At 32.8% G+C, this 22,266-nt stretch overlaps 1 protein-coding gene across 3 annotated transcripts in view; it reads right to left on the bottom strand.

The window, feature by feature from the left end:
• The window catches only part of LOC108748769 (apoptosis-resistant E3 ubiquitin protein ligase 1), a 49,069-nt gene extending 27,761 nt beyond the window's left edge, over nt 1-21,308 (bottom strand). The window contains exons 1-2 of one of the 3 annotated variants that reach the window (XM_018487110.1): nt 21,214-21,308; nt 20,710-20,903 (exon numbers count right to left, since the gene is read on the bottom strand). In XM_018487110.1, coding sequence (XP_018342612.1) covers nt 20,710-20,887 — 178 coding nt within the window. In that variant the 5' untranslated portion in view covers nt 20,888-20,903; nt 21,214-21,308. Of the gene's footprint in view, nt 1-5,068; nt 5,149-5,299; nt 5,807-20,709; nt 20,904-21,213 lie in introns of those variants that run through there. The other 2 variants (XM_018487119.1, XM_018487130.1) reach the window with 2 other exon arrangements.
• Nucleotides 21,309-22,266: the final 958 nt, after the last annotated feature.

Here is a 22,266-nt window from a genome sequence, read left to right as displayed (position 1 = left end):
GAAAGAGAGTTCTAGTGCAGCCTAGTGCAGAAACAGAAAACAAATCAATCATGTCGTCAAAACTATATTATGCACAGGTAGCGCAAATAACCAACAACATTCCAGAAACAATTGCGAATGGAATGCTTGGTTACGTGGTTAAGATAGCCTATGAGAAATAGGTGCCACTTACTTAGCTACTCTACTACTATTAAGTAGGTTTTAATTTTAACTAATAAAGTTAAACGTCGGCAGCAAATATATTTTATCTTCAATAGCCAACTTTTAGCAATAACAGCAAAGTTTGAACCAGTAACATATTTAGTTGATATTATAAAGTCCTTTTTTGCGAGTATAATTTATAAGTATATAGTAAGTTAATGTAGTTTTAAAACAAAAATTCTAAGATAAATAAGTAAAAAATGAATATATACGTTAATTTAATATATTATAAATGTTAATTTTACTGAAGAAATGTGTTTCCACAATTTGTGTCAATTCGTGTTAAATTGTGTCAAAGTATTATATTTTTTGTGTTAATTTTACATAATGTTATTTCTTAACATACTATTGGGTTGTTCGGAAAATAATTTCGTTTTTTCCCAACAGAGGACTTAATTGTATTTTTTCACAGCCAACTTCACACTTAAGCCGCATAATCATTATATATTTTGACAGCTGATATAGCAAGGCTTGCTTGTGAAAAAAGTTCGATTGATTCTACGCAGTAGTTTTTGGTTGGTGCCCTATCAAATATGGAAAGTGAAAAGCAGCATTTTCGGCATATTTTACTTTTTTACTATCGAAAAGGTAAAAATGCTGTTCAAGCAAGAAAAAAATTATCCGATGTGTATGGAGAAGATGTATTGACAGAACGCCAGTGCCAAAACTGGTTTGCAAAATTTCGATCCGGCAATTTTGATGTTGAAGATGCACCACGTTCTGGAAGGCCAGTTGAAGCTGATGAAGACACAATAAAGGCATTAATTGATGCAAACCAGCGAATAACAACTCGTGAAATCGCTGAGAGATTAAATTTATCGAATTCGACCGTTCATGATCATTTGAAACACGTCTGATTGAAAATCGTCTTTCATTTTCATAAGAAAAAACGAAATTACTTTCCGAACCTAATATTATTAAAATATTTATCTTATATTAAATTAATACAAAAATTTAAAAGAATTGTTTGAATGAAATATGATGTTTGAATTGAAACATGAAATGTGTTTTTAACAAAAATTTTCTAATTATGTATTCAGATGCTTGCTGCGGAATATTACTGCTGATCATCGAAAATTTCGTCGTATGATTTCGCGCCGATAATGACTTCCCTGCAGCTAACTACCACGCCGAGGCAATTAACAGACTCATGCATTTAGATGATACTTGGTAGGAAGGATGTGGTGTTAAATCACGCAGATTCTCGGATCGGATTTAATTTACAATTCTCTGTACTGTGTAATCAGCCTCGGTAAAATGGCTTCTAACCGCTCGAATCCATATCTCACACTCGCATTTCCACACCATTTCTCGTCGAGGTGTTTCTGAAAAATTCGACTTATAGTCGCCAGCAACTTCTGCGTGTAGTTCGTGATTGCATTCATGAAAATAATCTTTATAAGGGTTTCGCGTGTTACTGCGCAAGTTAATTGCGTGTCGGGTATAACAGATGTTTTAATTTAGTTCAAAAGAAGTTCTTCACGATTAAATTCAAAATGTCAAATGATAAAATGTACATATATTATAAAATAAGTTTTTATAACAATTTATATAACAGCATATTTCCGAATATAAAAATATGTCTTACATAAGAAAATAATCTTCGTTTTAAAGAAATATGGATGTAAATTTAACATTATGCGATGTTTATATAATTCTTACCGTATCAATTAAGATAAACATTAATATAGTATAGATTTAATATATTGATTTAAAATTTATTAAATTTGTTGGTTTATTAACGCTAACATAGTGAGAATTAGATTTAACATCCATGTGTAGTATTAAATCCCGTATTTTTTAGAGTGTAACAATTAAAATCATTAGTCAACTGTTAGTTTATGACAATTTTATTCCTGCTATTTGTCACAATATTTCACAATGTTATATTTTCTTTTCAGCGATTTTGCTTGTACTTATGCAACTTTGATAACACAGTCCAACAAGAAAATCTGCGGCAAGCAGAGCCAGTATTTCTTAGAGGTCGTTGAATACAAATCCACCAAAAATACTCATCGTCAGGTTTTTAAAATAAATTGGACAATATGGAATGGGTCAAAAACAACGTTTCTTGCCATATTTACCATTTTTTTATGGCCAAACAAAGTTTGATCCAAAATGATAGATTAAAATTGGAAAGTAAATAGATTTGTATATTATTAAAAAGTATCTTTGGATTTTTGAGACCGCTGATACTAAACTCAAAATTTTTCTATTCAAAATGGCGGATCTAATATGGCGGACCGAATGTTACTTTTTGCATTTTGTCCTTTATAATGGTCCGCCATTTTGAATATCGAAATTTCGAGTTCAAATTCAGTCAGCGACCCCGAAAACTCTAGGATACCATTTTCATATAAATCTATTTACTTTCCTATTTCAATCTGCCAATTTGGATCCGCTATTTTACATTTCAGAAAATGTTCATATCTTGATGAAAAAATTGCACAGTAAAAAATGAAAATTCCTTTTAAAGATGAAAATTAGCTCTTTGTGGTGTTAATTGAAAAATAAAATTTCGTTTGATAAAAAAATGGTAAATATGGCAAAAAATGCTGTTTTTGATTCATATTACTCGATTTATCTAAAAAGCCTGAACGTGATGGGCATCTTTCGCTGACAAATTTCGATTCAGCGACCTTGAATTTAGGTATTAAAAAATACTGGTCGTGATCACCGAAGGAAAGTGTAAAAAAAAATTTTGTCGGATAGTGTAATTTCTCACGCTAATGCTTTTGCGTCGTACTCTTTTGACGATTAAGATTGTGCACTGATACAGTATCAGAAATTCTTTATGTAGCCTAAAGAAAGCGCTTTCTGGCGCGGTAAGTTTGAAGATTGAGGTCATTCGAAGCGATCGATACTTTTCCCTCTATACTTGCGTGTAACATCGCGTGTAACATTCGGAAATACACTTCGATCTCGCGTGCGGCAACGAAGTGTATTATTCCTAATTATATCCCTTAATTTGAACTCGCGTTCTAATTAACCGACTAGTCCCGACGTTATTTTGGCCGCATGATCGAAGGTAATCGCCGAGAAAGTTCTCGAGCCAAGTAAAATATTTTGCGCTTTACGATGGAAGGAAAACGATCCCATTGCACAGTGTCGCGAATGCTTCAACTCAAAACAGTTCCAGTTTTCTCTGACTTGAATACGTAAGACGGAGAAATTCACTGGCAAGATAACAAATGCGAGGCGAGGTATGGATAGGTATTATATGTTTTTCGCCGCAATGCCGAGTTTTGGAGGATCGATCTTGTCCGTTGTAAAGCGTTAATCTGTATCGCAAACTCGTTGCCTGCGAAAGCTTTTTTCGGCTCGTTACTCACACAATGTATGTGAGTATACATCACAATGAGAATGCTTTCGCATAAATTCATGGTATCGACAATATGAGGAAGATGACAGGAAACGCGATTCCATTCGGCACAGCCGCTGTTGTAACGGACACGGTACCAGTTTCAGTTGTTAATTCGATTTGTTCAGCCTCGAAAATAACAGTAATTATATTGCAACTCTTCTAAGTTAATAATAGCAACTGCAAAGGCTATATTGTACATTAATTATGATTATAAGCATGTATGTATGTCATGTAAAGTTTACTCGGCATTATTTTAATAGAATTAGAGATAAAATTGTTTACAATTGTACCGCTGCTTCGATAACATCATTTAAATTGAAAATAATTTTGTTGATTTAACAACAGTAATAATAAAACAAATAAAATTAATAAAAAATAAAAAATATTATTCTTTATAAAAAAAGAATAAAAGATACTATGTTTACATTCATTTTTGATACGTTTCTCTGTATTTTTCATTTGTTCTCCAGAAACTTATTAAATTATCGAAATATACAAAAAGATAAATGAAAAATGAAATGTAACTGAATAATGCATAATCAAAATAAATGTCTAGTTATTGGCAATGGTTATTCGCGTAATCAATATAATATTCTGATTATCCAGTAATGATTATTCTTTACTAAAAACAATTTCCATAATGGTTATTCATAACCAAGAACAATTTCCGACATCGATAATGGTTATTCGTAATCAAAAACAATTTCGACCATCTATAATGATTATTCACAATCGAAAACAATTTCTATCACCAATAATTAACGCCTTCGAACCAAAGAATAAAAAGATATTCCATTTACTTAGTTTTATCTTTATTCTTTCGAAAAAGTGAAAACATAAAATCTACATTTCTAGTAAACTTAAATAAAACAAAGATATGCGGGATAAATGATCCATACTAATCTTTATACTCTAGAAAATGTCGGTGTAAATTCGAATCCCTGATGTTTATATCAACACCATCATGGTGTGGATTTAATTCATTTCATGGTGGACACCATGATGATGTTGACATGGATATGTAGAACACTATTGGTTTTAAATCTACATATCCATGGTCCACATGAAAACCAGATGTTAAATCTACACTGTGTTGTGTTAATTTAACACTATCACACTGAGAATTGTATAGACGGCGCATAGTTTTCACATTGCTATTTTTTAAACTGTACAGAATGATTCATAGTATAACTCTGGTAATTAAGGTCTGCAATAATAAAGTAAAAAAAAAAGAGAAAGAGATAATAAATAATAAATCTGATTTCGTTCTTTAGTAACAATTATTAAGATGTAATCGTATGACTTCGCAAAGTGGAAAGCGATGTGGAATGAAGAAGCGGAATCTTTTTCCAAATTAAATATTCTGGTGAAGATCGTGGCAGAGAGATGCAAGTTTAGCGATTTGGTGTCAGTAGTATGAAATTGTATATGTATGTCGTGTACCATGAAAAAGTGCGCGCTCTTTGATATGAACAAATGTAGCGAATGCAGTGATAAACTTACAATTCTGATGTTAGTTTCCTTATTCCTCTGCGAAAAATTTGTAAATTCGATTTTAAGCGCAATCACGATTTTCGATGGCGCTAAATAAAAAAAAGAAAAAACAGTTCGTTTTTTAGAAAACAAAAAGACGAGAAGAACAAACGGGACAAGAAGGGAGAGAGAGAGAGAGAGAGATGAAGGGAAGGGAGGGATAGAAGAGATTTATTTTACACCAAGAAAATCCACACTTACGAGGTCGCAATCGACACTTCACTCACAGTTCTCGGAGAGGAGGGCAAAAGATCTGTATGAACGATGAGATCTATGAGATTTAGGTCGGGACAAAATGCAAGGCTCTAACAGTAAGAAGGCCAAAGGGGAATAAGGAGAAATATTTCTGTTACACTTTTCAAAGACGTTTCTACGATTGACTAAAATCCAATGGTAGTAATGTCGCGCTAAAAGTTCGGCTGACAATCAAGGTGTCAAAGGCTCTCCGAGCGGCCAGCTAATCTGGAGTCAGCCGCAGCCTCATTGTTGATAAGAATGCCGTTTCTATCGCAGATAACGCGAATGTGCTCGTCAACCGCGAGCATAATGTCCCGCGTACGGAGACTGAGAATGAACGAGACGGACAACAACGAAGACGAAATCCAAAAGGAAGGAGAATCCACGCGCTATAAACCCCAAGGCAAAATTCACCAAACGTTTCCTCTGACAATGTAGGTTTGCAATTTTCTATGTGATGCGCTCGCGCGAACTCACGCCAGGCCACTGCATGCGATGCGATTACGCGGCGGGAACCAACCCTCCGCACCACGTCAACCCCACCACGAGCGCAAGAGAGCCACGCCACCCTTCTCTCGCGCTTACCCTCTGGCGGGAGATATCACGCCGTCGACCTACTCTTGTCTTTCGAGCGACTCTTCCGTCTTCAAGCCGTCGACGTACTACGCTCATATTCGACTGCACTACCCTCGTACTCCGTCCCCGCGATACATCGTGTTTCCCGATCGTGATACTGTATGTGATGCGTGAGTACATGTTTCACCTGTCATATGCATTATCCAAAAAGTCAATGGTTGATGAGAAAAAGAGTGCAGTGGAATTTTGAAAATGAGATCGATGAAAAATAATTCTCGAACGCAGATTACGTACAGATAGTTTTCATAGAGTATATGAAATTGCTTTGCATATATATATATATACGAGTATATATATATATATATATAAAGCCTCCTATTATGAGATAGGCGCCTAATACGAGATAATGGCGTTTTTGCTAAACTAATAGATGCTATCTATTGATTCCACCATGAATTTATTACTCTTAGATTGAAAACTATTTAGTAGAAAATTCATTATTAGATCATGCCTATAGTCATTGTAAGAAAAGATTTTAGAATTTGGATATGCTCAAGTTTCATTGAGATGAGCCTTTAAACATTGTTTATTATTTAATAAATAAATATTTGGCAATAAACTCTTCATGTAGTGATAGAATAGAGGTCGTACTAATAGAAAAATATGGGATATGTTGAATTGCTTAATTACAGAAGTTAGATTTGATAATCGGAAAACCGTAAGGCATGTGAAAATTGTAATGAGATACCCAGGGTATTTCTATTATAATATGAAATAACTCATGCTCCTATGTCATAAATACCATAAAAAAATGAAAATCGTTGCTAAAGTATAAATGTTATTGTACAATAATAAAAAAGACAACCGGAATGAACGTCGAGTGCCTATTTTTGCGATGCTTGATTTTAACTACATTCTGTCAAAAAAGTACTGGGAATTGTTAAATAAAACACGAAATATTCATTTATTCATCAAAATTTATTTTATCGCCTTTAAAATAGATCCTATTCGACGCGATACACTTATGCCAGCGAATTATCCAGTTATGGAAATACTTCTGAAACGCATTTGTATGACCTTCAGTTCCTTTTTCAAATTTTGTTTTATGACTTAAAACGTTTTCCCTGAAGTGGTAATTTGAGTTTGGGGAACAGAAAAAAGTCATAAGGGGCGAATCTAGCGAATACGGTGCTTGGTCGATATTCATTGAGTTTATGGCAAAAAATTTAACATTTTCAACGATTCGGCACACGGCAATTTCGTTTGCAACACAAAATTTGAGGCAAATTCTTTGTTCGATATTTTTATCTATAATAAAAATCAAAAAACACTTGAGATCAATTAATATAATCAACAACTGTGAACAAACTAGTTGATAGATCGCGCTCTAACTCTGCGTCATAATGTGGTACAGTAGTGCCAACTTACAGAAAAAAAAATTTTTGAAATATCTTTTGTGCGGGCTTTTTAAATGACGAATACCCAGTACTTTTTTGACAGAATATATCTGAAGACGAGTTCTGGGTATAATGTATCGCATTCTTATTTTTCGCGCATTCTGGCTGTGTTTGTTTGTATTTAAGAAACATTGAATAAAGTTTTTTAGTTACAATACTGATATACTTTAGGTTTTACTATCGATTTCTCGGGGCATCTCATATTAGAAGTACAATACAATTTATTGACTTTGCGATTTGCTCACTTTTTACATTTCTTTAATTAAAAAAAAAATGGAATTTAAATTAAATTTTATATAACATTATCTTAAAGCTTATTAAATTCCCTTCAAAATGACCTATTATTTTTTTAAATTCTGCCTATAGAGACTTCTAGCATTTATCTAAAATGAACTCGGTATCTCATAATACGGGCTTTTCTTCTACATGCACATATACAATAGGTGTGTATATATTGTGATCGTACTCGCGGCACAACTCCATCGCGTTTCCTCATACAAAAATACCGAGAATTTGGTCTCCCATACTCTAAAAAAAATATCAAAATTAATCTCCAAGTGATCGTTCAATTACTGTTGGGCGTCAGGAACGAGAGAGCGTGCGACGCTTTTGTGCGACGTTATATGTAGTTAACTCGAAAGTCGAAATTCTTTTCGCAATTATGATCAGATCGGAGATTTGTCATGCAGGATTTTTTATCGCGACAGGCGGAACTGACTGCTCAGCTACGGTGGGTGTTTCGCGTGAGCGGAGAAAGTTAGAGGACGAGAAGGTAGTATCACATAAAATTAAATGTAACAAATACCAATATATATTTGAAGATTGTGTACAAGACGTCGGTCATAATAAAAGGCAGGCCGTGTACAATCAAGCTCGGCAACCGCGGCGCGTACAATGTACTGTTGAGCACTCTATATGCGCGAAAGAATAATCTCAGAATCGATGAACTGAGTTCGTAAAGAAGAGAAGTCGTCTCACACAAACAGCTTTCATATAATCGAGCCAAGGCTCTCGCTCTCAAGCATTATTTCTCGACTCAGATTCAAGATGTGAACAAAAAAATTCACGGGGCAACTGATCGTTTTGTCCCAAACGCATAAAGAAAATAAATTCATTAGGACATTATTGTTAACACGCAATTACATAAAATGACGGCAGAAATGACTTAATTGCGACGAGAGGGACGATATAAAAAAACTAATACGATATGCAAAACAATTCGGGCGGGGCATCCAAAACTCTCAATAAATAACTTCTCATTCAAAGAACAAAAGATCGACATAAATTCGTAACGCACAATCCGCTAAGTCTCGTGATATCAGGATCGACAGCCTCACATGAAATTGGAACTCGTCTCACTAATTTCGCCTCCTCAGTCCTTCCTCTGATGCTCTTCGGTTCATCGATGTTTCCTAATGCTTTCCTCGATGTCTATCTACTTTTCAAAAGATCGTGCCAATATGGAGATCCTACGTCCTCTCCAAGCATTCTCAGCTCGTGCCACAATGTAACAAACGTAAATGAATTTCCCGAATTTTCCGCAGGAGATACGCAGGCTGCAAGGCTCTGTGCGGTGGAATCATCTCGCGCCCTAATTGGGCGCGAGATGATCTCATCGCTTATCTTCACTTCCCGCGAATCACATAGGTCTGCGATAATCGTGCAATTTTTCGCGCTACGACGCGGAATCCAAATTGTCAAGCAAATTATTATTCAAGCAGTCAAATCTTCTCACGCGGAATGGACCAGGGCAATTCCTCGTACAATCTCGAGCTCACCGTTACTTGTTAGAGCAAGTCGTTCGTTTTTGCGATGCTGTCCTCATCTTCTGGTCAGATCCTCTGCTGCTTCCTCAAAGAAGGTTCCCGTTTTGGATACCCAACCTTCTTACAATATAAGACACGATTAGCGGGCGCGAGAAGAAAGTAACATACAAGAAATATACGACTTGCATTTTCCTGCTCCCGAGAACGCACGGAGCCTCCACGGCGATGTCTTGCTTGAGTTAATTTTCTCTTCGGCGGCGACCCGGTAAGATGACAATACACAGAACAAGGTAGCAGAATGGTCACAGATCTTCACGCTTTACTTGCTAATAAAATGTCTCTAAAAGGTTAAAATTAATAAGAAAAATTAATCGGCGTTTAATTATATTGCGCACGCGAATACGCTCGCTCTCTCGAGTAGGGAGGACGCAGGATCCATTCGCAAATCAATGACAAATGGAAAACGTCTCATCACTATAATATATGTATATAATATCTATATACGCAGGGTGTTCGAAAAGTCCCAGACCCCTTAAATATCTTGAAAAGTAAACATTTCTGAGAAAAATGTTGCATACAAAAGTTGTGTAGTTTAAAACGATCTATTTACTGATCTTATCAGTTTTGGTGGCGTTGCCAAGGACAAATCGATTTTTTTAAATGGAACACCCTATTTTTGATGCTAGAATTTAATAGCTAGCGTCAAGAGTTTTTCAAAGCACTATAATAAAGTTATTTTTTATTAAGTACTTTTCCAGATATAAGGCTTGTAAGTTACAGTATTGCTGGCATTAGTACTATCAAAGGTGTCAGAATAACGACTAAAACCTCTTAAATGTTATTCAGAATCATGATCTGGATAACATTTGTTAAGATCAAGACCATTGGAAGTTGTACCTACCTCTTATTTTCATTTTTATGTAAAAATGAACTTTTAGTGCAAAAATGTGTTTCGTTTAAAAAAATCGATTTGACGCTGATCTCGATGGCGCCATTAAAGATCAAACTGATAAGATCAGTAGATAGATTATTTTAAACTATACAACTTTTATATGAAACATTTTTCTTAGAAATGCTCATTTTTCAAGATATGAGGGGTTTGGGACTTTTTTGAACACCCTGTGTGTGTGTGTGTGTGTGTGTGTGTGTGTGTGTGTGTGTGTGTGTGTGTGTAAAACAGCAAATACCGTACATTAAAGAAATATCCCGCAAAGTTTGGTTGCAAACCGATCAAACTTTTTCAACGTTTGGCAAGCCTCTTTATACCAAATATGTATATATCTATACCAACATAATCTTAATATACCTAAAATAATTTGCTAAATATGCTGGAAAAAATTAGTCGATTCTTTCTTTATATACGTTATATAAAAAAATATTCAAGTCTGAGTATTTCTGTAACAGTTATAAAAGTCGATAAGCACAAGAGCTTTAAAACAATCACGATTGAGTCTTCATGCCTAATATAAAATAGATAAAATAGTTACAAAATTGTACTTAAACGAGGTTTAAAATTATTATTTCTACTTATCACAAATAATTCTCGTCACATCATACACATTTTCTTGTAATGAATAACGAATTTCGCTAAACCTATGACATAAATGGACGTAACAATGTAAAACATGTTCTGAAAAGCATTACGATTTAACGAGGATACGCCGATGATGTACTATCACTAAATTGAGATTGACATTTGTGAAGATCGAACAATTGGGCATTGTCAAGCGAAACATACATCATATACAATTTCATATCATTTCGTTCTCTTGCAGGATATTTTAATAACATATCGATGAAAGGTATGAAGGAGAATGAATTCATTTTGCGAATAAGCTTATACAACAGAATAGATTCGAGACATAGGTCGATCTTTCTTGAATCTTTAAAGCAATGTCCCTTATCAATGAGGACAAAATAAATTTTGAAATTACAAAGTACTTCCACTGATTGTAGTTTTATGGTATTAAAAATTGTATCGTTTGCCACGCGAGCTTCTATGGAACTCGCAGCGTATCAAAAGGATAAAAGCAAAACGAAAAGTTTAGTCTCGGCAACTTAACGTTAATTATTTAAAAGCTAGGTCGTTACGCTATTAACTTCCTTGATATTTAACTTTCAAAGAGTGACGTCGGTTTCTTTTGTACGGCATATAGAATGCTCCCACAGGAGAGAACTTTAATGCCAGGTAGAGATGCTTCTTAGGAACAAAAACAAAAAGGACTCTCGCTAAGTAGAACAACACAAGTTCACTCGCTAAATCTCATTTGTTAACTTATAATTATTATAAGTACATATAATTATTATAAGTATATATGTACAGAAAACAAGGTGTTTTGAGTAATATAACTCGCAATATGTGTGTGCAATAAATGTACATAATAAAGGATTCTGCGTCAGAAAGAATAGAAATGATTGAACAATTAAATTTAAATAATAACTAATAAAATTTAAAAAGATAAAAGCTTTCTATTTTTAATAAAAATTTTTACTTTTTCTGATATCTTCAAAGCTGGATTTCATGTTTAGAGATAAACCCATGATGAAAGGGATAACATGATGTGTGCAATTTCCAAGCATCTCTTTCTGAATCTCCGCCGTCTCTATTTATGAATATCGAAAAGAGGCTAAAATCAATGCTTCGCGTCATGAAATTAGTACTGAATCTTTCTTTGTTTAACACATTTCATGTTTCTCTTTCTTTAGAAATATATATTAAACAACCGGTTTCATAGTCGATTTTTGCATTTAAGACTGTCTTAAATACAATCTTAAGATGTCATAAATCAATCCGAGGACTGTATTAGCATCTCAATACATTATTTAAGACAGTTTTAAAATAAAAATGGATTATAAATATCGTCCTATGTTTAGCGTTACACAGTTAACAGCCTTAATCTCTTATCGACATTCATAGACAAAGAGATTCAGAGAGATGCTTAAAAAATTGCAGCATGTTATCCCTTCCACTATGGATAAACGACATTTATACAACAAATTTTATACGTATATAATCAATTAATAGAAATATCTTAGAATCTGAATTGGATATGATATTTTTCTTAAAATTTTTATAATGCTTTATGAAGAAAGAAAATGAGTTGTCAAGATAATTTTAATTTAAAATGTTTAAATATATAAGCATCAAAATAATATTAAAAATATCTATTTTTAAAAAATAGAATCATTTTTTAATCTATAAAGTAAGTTAAAAACTATTATTGCTATAAAATACTCTAATGTATTAGAGCCCTCCGGGCTCGGACACGAAACTGCCTCAGGAAACCTTTGACATAGATAAAAACGTTTTATTTCGTACTTTAGCGTAAAAGCATCCAACTGTCTTTATATTTAGTTACAACCCGTTCTTTGTCAAATAATTGTGAAATTGTATAGATTGCGTAAAAGTAGTAACTAACCTTAAAGTCTATTGAATTTTTTGAACGTCATACAATGTGAATTTATGACAATCAGTGATAACGATATTATACTATTGTATTGCATGTATTGTATTATATCTACAATACTGTATAAAAATATTAAATTGCTCCAATATGTATGAATGCAATAAAAACTACCATTTTAATGTTCGAACTAATAATTTACTCAATTCGATTATAGAGCTAATAATAGTAAAAAGCGAATAATAAAAAGTCAATCTTTGATCTCTTTATTGTAATCAAGTGCTTTCTTGTCATAAAATAAATAAATTAATAATAATATATTCTCTAATGGCTCCAATAAATATAAAATTCAAAATACAATTAAAATAAATGGATTATTCGAATCTTAAGCCAGATATTATCAGCCATATTATTATTTTACAAAGTAAACAAATTATACATACGTATACGTTTCAAATGTTTTAACCTTAAATATGATTACCTTCAGTGAAAGAATAAATTTTGTTAAGTCTTAAATTACGTTCATATAACCACGCGTCGCCATATAATTTTATTACTTTTACATCACAAAGTTTATCTGGAGTAACAATTTAATATCTCCACATAAACTCAAAATTTATTTTGCTTCATCCATTATTTCGAAAATAATATGTAGTGACAGATAGTCTTCGAATCGTGCAATCGCGACCTCATTTTCAGTAGGATTTAGTTTCACGAAGAAATTTGGTTCCATGGCCAATGTATACTCAAAACCATTTACACAATAATGCCAATCTATATGTGTACAATAAAAATTGCAGCTACTATGTAAATTTTAGAATTATCTTCAAAGAAAATGGTAAGATATCAAAATAATTTTAACATTCATATAGTAAATAACAAATCTAAAGACTTTTCCTATACAAAATAAATAATAATAAGTAAAGGGCAAAGTAAGAGTCGACACATTTCTTTAAAATTAACCGAAGAATATCTTACAATTAACAAGAGGTAAAATTATAAAGCAAAAATAAAATTAAAAATAAGAAAATAATAATAAAAAGTTATAAGTTTCGGCTACCGGATTGAGCCCTCTTCAGACATTACTATAACGAAAAAATCGTAATATAAAATCAATTATCGCAAATGATCGCATATTCATTACATTCACAGTTTGGGTGAGTCTTGATGTAGACTCTACATCAATCATTGTTAATTGTAAGATATTCTTCGGTTAATTTTAAAGAAATGTGTCGACTCTTACTTTGCCCTTTATTTATTATATTCACATAGTAGTTGATCGTGCACTTTTATAATACACACATGTGTAATACACATAGATTCCTATTATAATTTAAATAGTTTTGAGTATGCACATACAATAGCTATGGAACAACAAAATTTCCTCGTGAAACTGAACCCCTATTGAAAATAAGATCACAACTGCACAATTTAAAGGCTACCTGTTACAATATAGTATTACTTTTGAAATCATGTGGATAAAAAAAATAATGTTGAGTTTATGTGGAGATATCTTATTGTTACTCGAGATGAATTTTGTAATGTAAAACAGAAGGATTATATGCATGTAAGTATATAAATGTAATTTTTATGATTTAACATAACTTATTCTTTCACTGAAGATGACCGCATTCAAGGTTAAAACGTTTGAAACCTATGTACGTATAATTTATTTACTTTGTGAAATAATAATGTAATTGATAATACCTAATTTAAGTCAATAAAATAAATATTTTATATAACAAATCTTTATTTATTTCGATTAATGTAATTTTAGTTACAATTTAACTAATCTTTTATCTTTTTTTATTCAATAGCCTAATAACGCCAATTATTACAATTTTAACTTTTGTAGTATAATAATTAAAACATTCTTGCAATTAATGTTCTCGATTTTCCTCGAATTCAATTTGTTCTCTTCCGGTTCGATTAGTATTCTCGGCTATCAAATGTGTCAAGCGAATCAAGTTATTCGTTTCAACAAGCGTGCGCAAGGAACCTGTAAACTTGTGCGCGGTCGACGAGGAATCGATTGTTAAAAGCGGTCGAAATGAATGGTAAGTACATGTCCAACAACATTCATTCCCGCATGGATCGATGGCTCCGAATACCGTGTATATTCATTATTCATTTTCAAGGTTCTTCTACTATTCCGCACTCGCTGAGAACGAGTTTCGATATGCTCTAAATTTCTTCCGCCACAAAACGATTGGTGGTTGCGGTCAGGAGCATCAAAAGCTCGCATATAAAATTTATTCTCCTTTAGAGACAGTAGTTTGAAAATACTACTTCAATAATACTTGAAAGATTTGAATTGCGAAGAAATGTTAATTAGCTATTATATTTCAATAAATTATCTATATCTAATTAAATTTTTGGTAAAAATGAAGAAAAAGGAAAAAATTCCTGATAACTTTGACCTTGCCTTATATTGTCAAGATCATGACCCTAAGTGACCTTCAAGAGGTTTTAGCACACAAACATAAATAAATAATAAATAACATTTTATTTACTTCTCTACAAAAATTTATTCAATCGACAACAGTATGATTATTAAGTTCTAATTCATTTATTAGAAATTTATAGTCGTAGTGACTATATTAAAAAATAATCGATAAATTGACAAATTGCAGGAAGGCTTAAATGTGCGTCTCAAACTATATTCCACGGAATGCACTGATTTTAAAAATACATATTACTCTTTATCGTTTACGATCTTTAATACCTTTATAATAACTATTTATGCATTAAAATATATGATTCTCAGTAACATTACTAAGCAGATTCTAAAGTCATCTGTATTACCGATCGTAATTTTTGTATAACAATTACTTTGTTTCTTCTTTTACAGATTCGAAAATTTTTTTCCAGGATTGAAGTATACACATTAATACGTATCTGTGTGAGGTGGAATCTATGCTGACAATGAAAACAACAAAAAATTTCTAAATTGAGATCTTTATCATTTCTCCAATATGGCACTTCAAAACTGTCATGTCGTGACAACATTTGCTTCATATAAAAGCTGTGCAATCTGTATTTACAAAATACAGATTGCACAGCTTTTATATGAAAATAGTAGTTCACAGACTAGTAGTTTGCATAAAAAAACAACGTGGAGTTCTTAAAATTGGGCTTAAACGTCTAATTAAAACGTATTTGTTATACAAAAATTTATATATATGTGTGACATGCGTAAGTGAGATATTGATGTAATGATGTGTCACACATAAATCGTCTCTGTGAAAGTGCTATTTATAATATGACTAATGGTTTTCAAGAGTTTCTTAACATCAGTACATTACCATCTTGGACATATTACTTCATTCCGCACAACTTTTTTCTCACATAAAAAATTCCACGAGCGATCAAAATCATAAGTTATATTAACAATTTCATACAAATGCTTATTGAAAGTTCGCAAGTGTCTAGAACATATCACAGTTATCTGACTGATTGATTGATATACAATATATTGATCAAAATTGTCTAAAGTGTATACTGTAAAAGATTTGATATCAACAACTGGCGCCGAAGTAAAATTTTATGTATCATTAAAAAAAAGATTTGATATCAATAACTGGTGCCAATTAAGTTAAATCCCATATCAAATTAAATAAATAATATTAACTGTAATAATATGTATCATTTGTATGAAAGATTTGATACCAACAACTGGTGCCAAGTTAAATTCCATAAAGAATACAGTCTAAGTGGTATTTACCTTTAATTGATAAATATGCCAATTGGGGGAGACGTTTCCGTTAACCTTGACCTCATCAAGGTTATGACCTTGAATGACCTCCAAGAAGTTTTAGCTGTCGCTCGTTATCCGTTAAAAAGTTATTAAAAAAAGTTTAAGAAATAACGTCTTATTTCTTCTATATACAATATTATATTCAATATTAAAATAACTACATATCCCCCTTACCAAGAGGGGGTCTTAGGCATAGGATGAAGTGAGGTGGATTTTACTTTGCATGTAAAGACACCCCTTGGCAGAGGAGATAGGATGGACCTCGCTTCGCGTAGAAAGTCGGACATTCCTAAGCAGGGGGGGAAAGTGAGGTAAATTTCGCTTCGCGTGGAAACTGTGGAAAGTCGGACGCCCCTAGGCAGAAAGTTGGAATCGACCTCGCTTCATGTAGAAAGTCGTGCATCCCTAAGTGAGATTTCGCTTCGCGTAGGTCGTAAATGCATGAAACTAAAATTGCACTTTAACCCTAAATATTTCAAAAACTATAAGAGACCGCCACCTAGTTGTTAAGGTAAAGTAACTCAAGATCATGACAACATATGTCATCAAGAGTGCCCTGTAGTAAATAATTATCAAATTTTCAATATAATAGAGAGAAGCCTGAGAGGCCCTTCCCACTATGCCGACGTTTTTCGCGTGATGCTCAAAAGCCATCGACACTAGCGACACCAACATCAATTTTATGAACTGATGTAAACTACGTATATCATATTTTCGACACTGTTGATAAAATCGTAGTGTCGATAAATGAATTTGGTGCTGCATCTGAATTATCCACAAATTGTGAATAAAAATAACTAATTTACAAAAAATGTTTTTTTTTAGTCAGACAAGAAGTTTCTTGTAGATTTTTGGATGCTGAAAAGGATGCTGCAAGTTACATTTCACTAACACGTCAGGTTTTCAAAATAATTTAAGTTTAATGTACAAAATGACTTTTTTGTGATATTTGAAATGTTTTTGTAAAAGAGACTAATCTTATCTTAAAATTGTAATCAGAAGTTATGAATGTTATTGTTCATCCTCTATATACAAAATGTATTTTTTTTTTAATTTCGATATTTTACTTTTTAGTTACGTTATGAAGAATTTAAATACAGAGTTTTTTTAAGATAATAAATTTTCCACTTATGACAATAAAATCATTATTTTTAGTTTGTGACTATCAATACGCAGTGTAATTTACTGTTATAGATTCCGCTAAATGTATATGTACATGTACAGAGTGGTCCATTTAAATCGACCATCCGAAATATCTCGCTTATTTTTGATGATATAAAAAAATGTTTTAAATGAACGACAGTGACGTATTAAGCCTGTTCCCTTTGAATTTTTACATCAGTTCATCTTTCTTTCTTTTCTCTCTAGGAACAAAGAAAAGGAAGAAAAATAAACTGGTGCAAAAGTTCAGCTAAAAAGAACCGGCCTATTTTGTCATGTTTTTTTTTCTAAAAAGAGGCACAAAAAGATATGAAGGTCATCTCCACTTTTTTAAAATGGAATTGTATAATTTTTTTTATGTTTATTACTTTTTTATTTTCATTACTTTCCCCTTTTATGCGAGATAAGACGATATCGCTTTAGCCATCCCTCCAACAATAACTAACCAGATGTTAAACATTTTTAATTCCTATCACAATAGATGACAATTCAGCATATAAATTGTGGAAGAGAAATTACAATTCACCACAGAAATTGGGGAAGAGAAATTAAACTTTCTCGATATCACTATGTACAAGAAAGACAATATTGTTGAATTTAATTGGTATTATAAACAAACCAACATTCTCAAGAAGATACCTTAATTTTCTGTCTCAATACTCTCTTTCTCAAAAAAGAGGAACAGTAATGGGTCACGATCAGTAACTGGATCGTGATCTTGCTTTCACACCCAAAATGTCATCAAGATAATCTCATTTTTATCATTAATACACTTCTTAACAATGACTCCTCACCTGACTTTATATTTAACCCGATTGACTAAAAAATTAAGACTAAAAAATTTATCACTGAAACTTAAAAATTCGAATAAACAAATTAAGAAATAAAATAACAAGTAAGAATATTAAAGCCTATAATGGTCGAAGCTAGATCTTTAATGCTTAAATAATTCAATGTGAATTATATAATATATGTACATACTGTATATGTACATATGCATATATACCATATTTATAGTCATTCGAACTGCGTGCCGAATTGGTTTTCCGAACTTATAAACGCAATTAAACTACTGGAATAATATCACAAATTAAATTATATTGACAAGCAAATTTTAATAATTTCGATGTTCAATCATATTAGAAAAATATTAATGTATTGAAAAACTGTAAATAAATTTATTGCGAAAAATATTTTAACGCTGAAGATGGCTCAAAGCGAAGCCGAAATGTTCGCTAGTGCAAATTAATTTTAATATAAATTTATAGTTATAGTTACGCACGGACAACTGCGTGTCGACTGTCATTAGCCCAATCACTTATTGTTAACATTTTATGTCAATGTGTCAGAATAAAGTGTAAAATATCTCTTAAACTATTGTTTTGATATCATCTTAATACTTTCATATTCGGAATAATTAGGGGAATCACATTGCGTAAAAAATATTATATAATTCCCCCCTTCCCAGAGGGAGGGGGGGAGAGAGGTGGAGAGAGAGAGGGAAAGAGAGGGAGAGGGGGGGAGGGAGAGGAGAGGAGAGGAGAGAGAGAGAGAGACCAAAATACGTCTTCCTCGAAACTGATCCACTTTCAATTGAAACATTTTTTTATATCATCAAAAATAAGTGAAATATTTCGGATGTGTATAGTATTTCGGTTCAGTGGATCACCCTGTATACGTATAGTATACAGGGTGATCCACTTAAAATCGACCATCCGAAATACTGTACACGCATGCATGCACGCACGCACACACTTACAAATGTAGTTAGTTGATTCTTTACATTGTCTACAGCCACCAATTACATTGTCTCACCATCAATTTCAGATTTGGCTATATATAATTATATAATTAAATATAGCCATGAAATTATAATTTAATTATGTAATAATTAAATTAAATTATATAATAATTAAATATAATTAATATATAATTAAATTTATATAATAATTTAGTTATAATTGACCATTCTAATATTAAATTAAGACATACATGAATTTTAATGACTTGTTTAAATTTCTTAATACAATTGACTTCTTGTTGACGCTCTCTTAGAAATTGGAACTTCTGTGATTAATATCAAAAACATCAACAATGAGATATTATTAAAGACCAACGTCCTTGTTTATAGTGAAATAATTAAGAGTAAAAAAACTGATAATTTTATACAAATTTTATGATTTATTAGTTTTATAGACGTGTTTATCAGTGTATATGCATTTAAAACTCAATAATACTTGATTTTTCTTTAAAATTGTGATTTCAGTGTTATCGTTAAAGTTTGATTATCAACAGAGATGATAATTGTAGAGAAAAAAATTGTAATTTTTCGGTAATATATAGGGTATTGTAACTTTATAAATATGCATATTTATTTAAGCATTTATGTAATAAAAAAAATCATGAATTTAATAATGTATTAGTCAAATATTAATTATAGCAAATTTATAACAATTATCGATAATGACAGCGTTTTCCAATTACCTCCGAGCCCCTGAGGCCCTTTTTACCGTCGAAAATTTGCTCAAGATTGATAGTCTTTAATATGTATCTCGTCGGTATCAAAGACCATAATCATCTTTGACAAAGAGTCTCCTCCCTGACATGAATTCGATTACAATATGAATATTATCTACTTTTCATGAACAAAATAAAAGGGATTGTAATACGCTGAAGAATACAAGATTCACGGATATGTTGGACGATCTGAGCTCTAATATAAAAATAAATAAGTTAAAACTTCTGAGTCACCTTAACCACATTGAATCGTGACATCATAAGTGAGAAATGACACATTGATTTTTCTTGCACATCAATTGTAAATAAAGAGAATTTGGATAAAACAAAATGATAAGACAACTTTTAAAACACTTGTAAAAATGGGCCGAGACTATCCTTAGTCAAAAAAAGCTCATAAAGTGAAAATAAGATATACATGTGCATTGAATCAAAACTAGTAGATGTAGTACTTTTTACATGCCTTTTAAGTCTATTTACTGATTGTTAGGAGAAGTAAGGATAGTCTTGGCCCATTTTTAGAAATTTGTTAAAGTAATTTTTATATTTTATTTTATCATCTTGTCACTCTTTCGTTGATTCATCTCTTTAGTTTATAAATCTTTATGAAGCAAAAAATTATCTAAAATTTTTTTTAGCATCCTGACAATTTGTAGCTATGACTGTAGCTCTTAATACTGTAGCAGCATTCCGTGGATCACTATTGAGAATTTGTGATAATAAAATAAGTACTTACCCTTCTTCCTAAAAAGCGAGCGATATTGCGCGAGGCCGATTTCAGTAAGCCACTGATCTGCTTCTGTGAGTTCTCCATTGCTTCCAGTCCCTGCGGCGAGCATCAACAGCTTTCCCAGGGAGAGAACCATGGAAAGAGCCAAGAACACCCCGGATAGCACCGTCGACCATCGTGCCATTGCCCATGGAGTACATCTACAACGAGGGAAAGAAGGAATACATCTATAACGAGAATGCTGATAATGGGCGATTGGTCGGCCACGGAGAATTGCAATTTCTCAGCAAATGTCCACCGAAAAATATAATCCGCAATTACACAAATCTTCACGCAATCCCAATCTTAGAATCGACAACCGACAGACGGCCCCGGTTCCGCATATTAAAATTGACAGATTACGCGTTGGGATTGGAGGTTAGGTACATAGCAGTGTTTGTAAACAAGCGGATGCCGGTCGATCAGCTGATCGTCGCCGATCAGGTTCATTCCGGCGGAAAATCGACTTACCACATTTTCGCAGGAAACCGTTCTCTTGCCGCAGCCTCCGTTGATACTCGTACCTTCACGCGTACCTTCACGCTGGAACAACACGAACACGCATGTAGCGGTACATACACTGTTGAAGGAACTTTAGGAACTGCAGATGGAGCGACAGGTGGAGATGCGCGATAGGGAATTTCAGATTAAAGCGCGTAATAGTGCGGCCACAATAGAAGGAATAAGAAATTAGAAACAAGGAATTAGGAATAAGGATTCCAACCTATCAGAAACCGTGTATTCCAGTGTATCCAATATCTATAGATTGAAAGCCTTATTCTTTATTCCTAATTCCTTATTCCTTCTATTGTGGCTGCACCTTAATAGACATATATCCGTATTTACAATATAATGGCAGAGAGAAATCTAAGGGTGTGATTAGACCCTATAGTAGCTGTAGTCAAAGTCTCGCTACAAATGTTTTGAAGCGTTTGATAGACCAATTAGAGGAAAAAATTTTACAACAAACTGACCAATTAAAAAACGCTTTAAAGCATTTGCAACATTACGTTGACCCAGTGTAATAGAGATTCGTAAAGTGTCACGTGATCGATATATTTCTTTGATTGGCTGGAGTAAGCCCGGATCCTCATACGGGCAACAGCACTTTTGACACCGAACACTGATTGGTGAAAAACGGATAATGGAGGTAAATTTTACAACAGACCTCTACAACAGACTTTTCACGAATCAGCGCTGTGTCAAAGCGCTGTTGTCTGAGAATCCGGACTAATTCGTAGTGGCAGAGAAAAACCTGAAAGAGGACATGACGGTAAAATCCGTAACCGCAAAATGTTCCGCGCACTACTGCCCTCTGACAAAGTGGATGTAAACTATATAATAATGTCCACTTTTCTTAGGGTACATTGTCTACTTTTCAAGGCTAGAGATGATAAATCGATATTTTGTTCATACATTCGTGCTACATGTAACACGATTATACCAAATATCGATTTATCATCTTTAGCCTTGAAAAGTAGACGATGTATCCTAAGAAAAGTGAACGTTGCTATGGATGCTTTC

The sequence above is a fragment of the Trachymyrmex septentrionalis genome, unplaced genomic scaffold (assembly GCF_001594115.1).
Source record: "Trachymyrmex septentrionalis isolate Tsep2-gDNA-1 unplaced genomic scaffold, Tsep1.0 scaffold109, whole genome shotgun sequence".
NCBI classification, from domain to species: domain Eukaryota; kingdom Metazoa; phylum Arthropoda; class Insecta; order Hymenoptera; family Formicidae; genus Trachymyrmex; species Trachymyrmex septentrionalis.
This window is presented reverse-complemented; position numbering and strand designations above follow the sequence as displayed.